Genomic DNA, 6,398 nt, shown 5'->3' with positions numbered 1-6,398 from the left:
TGACTCTTTTAGAGTAGTCTAACTGCAGTTCTGGGTGTGGGGTCTGCTTAAATAGAAGTTCAACGTCTTTGGCTCTCTTCTTGCAAGAGAAGGATGTTCCTCTCCGAAACAAGTCCAAAGTGCCATCGTTGCAATGCCAGGTCCTTTTAAGTCCCGTTGTCTTTCCAAGGGCTGCAGGGCCACATTGGCCTTGGAAAAGGGAAAAGGGGATGTGAGAGTCTGTGTCAGCACATCAGCTCAGAAGGGATCCACCACAGAAGGAGTAACGGCGAGCTGCAAACCAAGATCAGAAGCTGTTACAAACTGACCGGATTTCAGCTGTGAATGCCACCATGTCTATACAGGCAGAGATCTACAGGGGAGAGCCAGGGGAAGAAGAGTGAAGGACAGCTCTAAAACCAGTATAGATCCTTGCTTTTATCCTGAGGCTGCAAACCTGAGAATGGAGAGAAGAAAAAAGGGAAGAGAAGAAAAATAGGTACAGGTGTTTAAGGACAGAGAAAGACAAACCACATTTCTGCCAGCTGAGATCAGAGAATTCATCTGAAGCCTGGACTCCCCAGAGCCCTGGGAGGATGAGGGGCAAGGAGAAGAGCCTGAGCTAGACTGGAGATACACACATGTCCCTCCTGCTTAAAGTGAGGCCATCATAAAGAGCTGTTTCTGGCTGTGATAACCCAGCTTCAGCATGGAGAACTGATCAGAGTGGATTTCCTTGCCTCCACAGCCACTGACTTCAGATCTGCCATGGCTAGTTATGTGAGCACACAGCCTTACTTCAAGGCACCCCACCAGGCACAGGATACCATTACTAGGGGAAAACCATTGCCCTTTTTGCTCAGCAAAAGCAATTGTGCTTTTCTCCCAAAACCTGCAAGAACAAAATAAACAAGGTGAAGAGACAGATCATGAACCTTTGTGGGGTCTAGAAATGACGACAGCTCTATGACAACAGCTCTGCTGTGGCTGCCCTCTCTCCTGCCTTCAGAGCAGCCCATGAGGGAAGCTAGGTGGTGACCTTTGCAGTGTTTCAGTCCTGCTCCCAGCTCTTGCTGCTCCAGGCAAGAGCAGGGCCAGGAAAAAGGTACCTTAGAGCAATCTGTACCTCCGGGGCATGTTTTTGGGTGCCAGAAATTCAAAGGATATTGGGGAGGACGAGGTGACGTGCTACCCTGTCTGATCCTCCCTCTTCCCTTCCTCACTTGCCTGGCCTGAGACTGTGCAGAGGTCATGTATCTCCCATGGGCTTTCCACCCTCAATTTATTCCCTCACAGCAGCACCCCAGCTGCCCCACAACAGGACGTCCTTCCTTACTACTATGGATGGTCTGAAGGCAGGGTGCAACTGAGCCAGTGGACCCAAAGGGATCGAGGACAGCTCTTTACCTGTGTCTACATTGAGGCTGAGGCTCTGTGCCATTTCCCCCGCTGCATTGGGGAAGGGTCCTGGTGTCGTCCAGGCAGCAGCAGGTCCTGCCTCACTCTTTCCCAGTTCACAGGGGGGGCTGACCGGCGTGGGCACGGAGCCAGGGGTGAGGCGGTGGGGACGGACAGATGCGGTGGGCACCAGGAGTGAGCCATAGCGGGGGTCGAAGTGGGGCCCGTAGACCTCGTGCATGGTGGCAGGGCGGGGGTAGGCGGTGCTCTGTGTGCCGATGTAGGGGTGGTGGTGATGCTGGTGGTGGTGGTGATGGTGAGCGTGGTGCCAGGGCTCCGGGCTGCCCTGGTGCAGGTGACCATGCAGGGAGGCGGGTGCGTAGGGGTCTGCAGCGGCAGTGAAGGGCAGCTCGCTGTGAGCAGCAGCGGCCAGGGGGCTGCTCAGGGTGGCCGGGACCGAGGAGGGCTGGTACGTGCTGTTCCAGAAGGATGGTGGGAAGATGCGCTGGCTCATTGGGAAGGAGCCATCTGGGTGATGGGAGCAGAGGAGAAAGGCAGCAATGAATACACCCAGCGAGCCCTGACTGCCTTTCTCTAGGGCTCTGCCCCTCTACAATTTTCCCAAACCAGCCTTCATATTCCTTTTACCCCCCCAAAACTGCCAAACACAAGAAACTGCTCCTAACAGCTACAAGTTCCTCTCCAGCTAAACATCCAACATATCTAGCCCAGGGTTTATCCATGAAACTGGAACCATTTGCTCCAGGTTTCTCTCAGTATGTATTTGGGGAAAAGGCTGTTATCTAAGGTGAGGGAAACATCTTTTCCTCAGTAGTGGAAACTGAGTGAGAGCTATTACACATCGCAGCAATGTCCAGGGTTGGACTTTTATTGTTTGTTTTTGTAGTAATCTTATGCCCAGCCTGGCCCTGCCAAGGAAAGTGGCTGCTGTGGGCAGGAGCAGTGTGAGGTGCAACTAAGGGCCAGCCTGAGTTTTCTAAATATCTAGGAGCAATTCCTCATCTATTACACTGGACTAACATCTGCTTCTTGGGTATATCATTAACACCTTTTGAAAGCACTGCTGATCTTTAGAGACTAGCAGGGCAAAGGAGAAGGACCCTACATTTTCTTTGCCGGGTAAGCAACATGTTAGATAGACTAGTGATTATTAATAGCACAGATAGATGTTATGCATTATTAATTGGGAATGTGCACTATCCCTGAGACAGTGACAACTGTCCCTGAGACAAAAGCATGCTCCTGATACATGTTTGCCAGGGAGATACACCAGCTCTGCACCCTGGCAGGAGAAGGCAAAGTGATTCATGACAATCAAAGAACTCTCTTCTCCTGCCATCAACTCCAGCACTGAATAACTTTCGTCCATGAAATATTTAAACTACTGTTTCATTCTTAGGAACTACCAGCAGCAGTTCACAAAGGGGCTGGGGAACCAGCCTTGGCTGAGTGGGTGGCCCTGAGAGGGAGGGTCACCAAAACTGCCCCTGAAGAAACAAGTGCCTGTCCTAACTGTCTGATGGGTGGAGGGTGGGGAAGGTTACTCCCCTCTGCCCTGGGTATCCCCAGGGGCCCATCCAGGGTGATGGCTATGGAGAGCTGCACATCAGCTGCAGCCTTGTCCGCACAGCACTGCTGCCATGGGCATGTGTGAAAGACCTCATTTTCAGAAATTTAGGGCCCTTGTCCCAACTCCAGCAGCAACCAGGATGGTGATATATGTAGGGTGAGATACAGGGACACACACAATCTGGTTTTTATGAGTGAGAAGATGGTTGATGGTTCCCACATTTGCTTTTTTTTGCCTTGTTCCCATTATCAATTATGACTGCGCTGAACTGCAAGCTGCCCGGGTCAGCAGGTAAACCGGTTGCTGAAGCCACGGTGGGGGGATCCCTCCACCAGGTAAGTCACTGAGTGTGTCTTTCACACACTGCAGTGTGAAGGCTATTCAGTTCCCCCCACCGTCTCCCAGGCTGCATCTCCCAGGATCACCGCAGCCTGCCGTGACCTGAAGAGGTTGATTCTTTTTTCCCCCGAAAAGGGCCGTGGGGCTGCTCTCGGCCCCAGGGGCTGCCCGCTGGGGTCCTGCCGCCGGCGGAGGGAAGAAAGGAGAAAGGAGAAGGGAGAAGGGATGCGCGGCGGGGGGAAGAATCGGTGCTGGCCAGGAGGGGACCCCGCCGCCTCTCTGAGCCCCTTCACGCCGTGCTGCGCCCTCACCCCGCCAGGAGCCGGCGTTCCGCGCTGCCTTTGCGCTGCCGAGAGAGAAGCTACTGGGTTGGCTGAGCGCCCTGCTGAAGTGCTCGTCCACCACGGTGCTGATGTCCCCCTGGAAGTAGGTGAAGAGGACACAGCGAGAGTTGATGTACTCGGCCTCCGGGGGTCGCTCCTTCTCGGGGCTGCAGTCCTCCTCCTTGATGCTGGCCGCGGGGTGGCTGGAGAAGGAGCTGCTGGCGCCGGCGCTGCTGCCGCTCTCCGGGGCTTCTTGCATTTTGGAGTAAAAGGCGAACTTCTGGATGAGTGGGGGAAGAAGCAAGGAAAGAAAATAGAACAGGTCAGGCAGCGCAGCAAGGTACGCTGGCCCTCCCTGTACCAGCCGGGATGCAGCGCCCAGACCGCTCCCGCGATCTTTCCAACAAGATACAGAAGCCTGATCCTCGGCTGTCCGCCGTGTCCCAGCAGCACCCCGTACACCTTGGATGGCTTTTTGCCCTACCCTGAGGAGGCAGCAAAGGGGCTTCCAAAGGGGTTAAGGGCCGGAGCCCCAGAGGTGCCCACCAGGACAGAGTGGGACAGCAGGCGCGGGTCCCGAGAACTAAGTCCCGCAGGAGAAGCACGTTGGAGGTTCACTGGGGGCCGCCAAGGGGTCGAGGCAGGGAGTGGGGAGGCCCATCCACGGCCGCCCATCCACCGCCGTCCAGAGCTAGCAGCGGGAGTCATAAGGGGAGCTCGCAAAATCTGCCCCAAAGACTGTCCTGTGACCCAAAGTGGAGAAGAGAAAAGGAGAGGAGAAAAAGAACGGCAGCCTCAAACACATTTCAGGGCAAAAAAAAGCATTTTCCTGGCCAGCAGGAAGCTCCAGGTATTCCTAGAAGATTACTCTATTTTTACTGGATCCCTCTGGGTGGGAAAACAGCGGCAGTTACGAAGTTTATTGGACGTTTCCCATCTTCTCTTTATCCACGTTAGCGTGTCTGCCGCTGCCGGGACTTTCTTAGGAATAAGCGATGGGACACGGAGCCTGGGCTTGGCCACTGTGGGCAGAGCCGCTGGGCGGGAGGGGGGGAAGCATCGGGGGGACCGGACAGAGCCTCGGGCCAAGACACACGGGATATTCAATAATGTCACTCCTTCGTGACGACCGCCTTTCCACTTGGCTCCCGGCTCGGCCATTGAGGTAATGATCATCCCCCTAAATAATGTCACGAAGCCGCGTGCCGGGGGGTGATGGAGGGGGGTGATGGGGGGAGAAGCCAAGGTAGGGGAAGACATCATTTGCTATTTGTAACGGGTATTCCGGCCCCTCTGCCAGGCGCTGGAGGTAGCACACAGGCCACTACGCCATGGGCTGCGCGGACCAGGACCTCTCGCTCCGGCCCCGGCCCTGCGCGGTGGGGGCTGCCCCCCACCCGGGGACCTACGTGCTCCTGCCTCTGTCCATCCCTTTTTTCGTTTCACTGGGGAGGAAGGAGTTAATTTATGGAAGGAATAAGGGGGAGTTGAAAAGGAGAAACCCCGAGGGCAAAAGGGAGAGCGGTGTGCAACAAGTGCAGCCGGGGAAACCAGCCTCTACCCGTTCGGGACCGAGCGCGTTCCGGGAAGATCAGTTCCCCGCTCACGACATGCCCGCGAACCCTTCCATTGCAGCTCAGGGCTGATCGCCTCCCGCACGGCCCGGCGGAGCTGCCCGCAGAGCGGCGGCCAGACGCGGCTCCCGGCCACGAAGCGCTCTCGGGTCTCGAGGGCGGCCGCCATCCCCAGGAGCCTGGTGGGGTCAGGGGACGGGCCGGGGACCCCCGTCGCCGAGCGGGATCCGGGAGAGGGGAGCATCTCCTCGCTCTGACGCACCGCAGGCTTCCTCCCCCACCTCCCAGCCGGGGAAACCCCACAACAGCCCAGCCCATCGCCCCCCCGCCACTTCCAGAGGTAACTCTGGAGCCCCCCTCCAAGGCGGCCGGTGACATCTCTGGCCGAAGTGGCTCCCGCCGCTGCGGCCAGGATGCAGCGCGCAAGGGTGAGCGATGCCCCGAGCCCCTCCGCACCGCGGGCATCGCCTCTCCGGGCCGCCGCGCTCGGAGTCCCAGCAAAAGGCGGTGAGGGAAGGCGGATCAGGGAAGAAAGTAAATGAAAGAAGAAGAAAAAAAATCCCTAAAAAGCCACCGCAGGGTTAAATCGCGCTCTCACTCTCGAGGCAGCCCGCAGCCCGTCGGTCGTCGCCGGGGTACGTACCCTGCCGAGCCCCTCGCCAAGGTGGGATGCGGTTCTGCTCCGCTCACCATCGCAAGCTTCCAGATCTTCTCCCCCCCCCCCCCTCCCCCTTTCCCCTCCCCTTCTCCTCTTCCCTTTTTCCTTTTGGTAAGGCCCCAAAGGGCCATCCTCCAGACGACACCCCTCCCACCCACCCTCTGCCTCTTCCCCACTGCCCCCAGCTCGTACCTGGGGATAGGGGCTGTAGGCTGCTGCGAAGTAGGGCTGGGGAGGACCGTAGACCTGGTACATAACATCCAGACAGCTCATGGCTGGCCGCCGCCGAGCAGTGTTTTTTTCCTCATCAACTCCTGTTCTGCAGAGTTCTGCAGAGTGGAGCCGTGCTTCGCGGGAGGGAGGTTCCCGGGGGTTAAGAGGCACCACTCACTGGTGGGAGGAGTGAGGGGTGATGAGACCGCGCTGGGCTGGGATGACACCCCCCCCCCCCCCCCCCCGCCCTCCTCCCCTGCCTGCCTCCCTCCCTATACCGCCGTTCCCTCCCGCAAACGCTGCGGGGCCGGAGGGACACCGTG

At 57.5% G+C, this 6,398-nt stretch overlaps 1 protein-coding gene across 2 annotated transcripts; it reads right to left on the bottom strand.

Annotated features, from left to right (window-relative positions):
- Positions 1 to 232: 232 nt before the first annotated feature.
- On the bottom strand, positions 233 to 6,183 carry VGLL2 (vestigial like family member 2). 2 transcript variants are annotated; one of them, XM_034061060.1, is made up of 4 exons: positions 6,055 to 6,183; positions 3,619 to 3,910; positions 1,387 to 1,905; positions 233 to 273 (listed from the first exon to the last, which is right to left on the bottom strand). In XM_034061060.1, exons 1-4 carry the CDS (start codon positions 6,133 to 6,135, stop codon positions 233 to 235), a joined length of 933 nt encoding a protein of 310 aa, XP_033916951.1. In that variant the 5' UTR covers positions 6,136 to 6,183. The 2 variants fall into 2 exon arrangements, with proteins under 2 accessions (XP_033916951.1, XP_033916952.1); XM_034061061.1 differs by lacking the exon at positions 1,387 to 1,905 and having other exon boundaries at positions 6,055 to 6,135.
- Between the last annotated feature and the right edge of the window lie 215 nt (positions 6,184 to 6,398).

This window comes from Melopsittacus undulatus, chromosome 3 (assembly GCF_012275295.1).
Source record: "Melopsittacus undulatus isolate bMelUnd1 chromosome 3, bMelUnd1.mat.Z, whole genome shotgun sequence".
In the NCBI taxonomy this organism is placed as follows: domain Eukaryota; kingdom Metazoa; phylum Chordata; class Aves; order Psittaciformes; family Psittaculidae; genus Melopsittacus; species Melopsittacus undulatus.
The sequence above is the reverse complement of the archived record's forward strand: the minus strand, read 5'-3'. Positions and strand labels throughout refer to the sequence as shown.

Excerpts from the sequence above, each read along its gene's own strand:
- VGLL2 (XM_034061060.1), bottom strand. The coding sequence starts at position 6,135 with ATGAGCTGTCTGGATGTTATGTACCAGGTCTACGGTCCTCCCCAGCCC. Across the intron at positions 3,911-6,054 it reads CCTACAGCCCCTATCCCCAG|AAGTTCGCCTTTTACTCCAA; the intron begins GTACGAGCTGGG and ends CCACTCATCCAG. Across the intron at positions 1,906-3,618 it reads GAACGCCGGCTCCTGGCGGG|ATGGCTCCTTCCCAATGAGC; the intron begins GTGAGGGCGCAG and ends CCCATCACCCAG.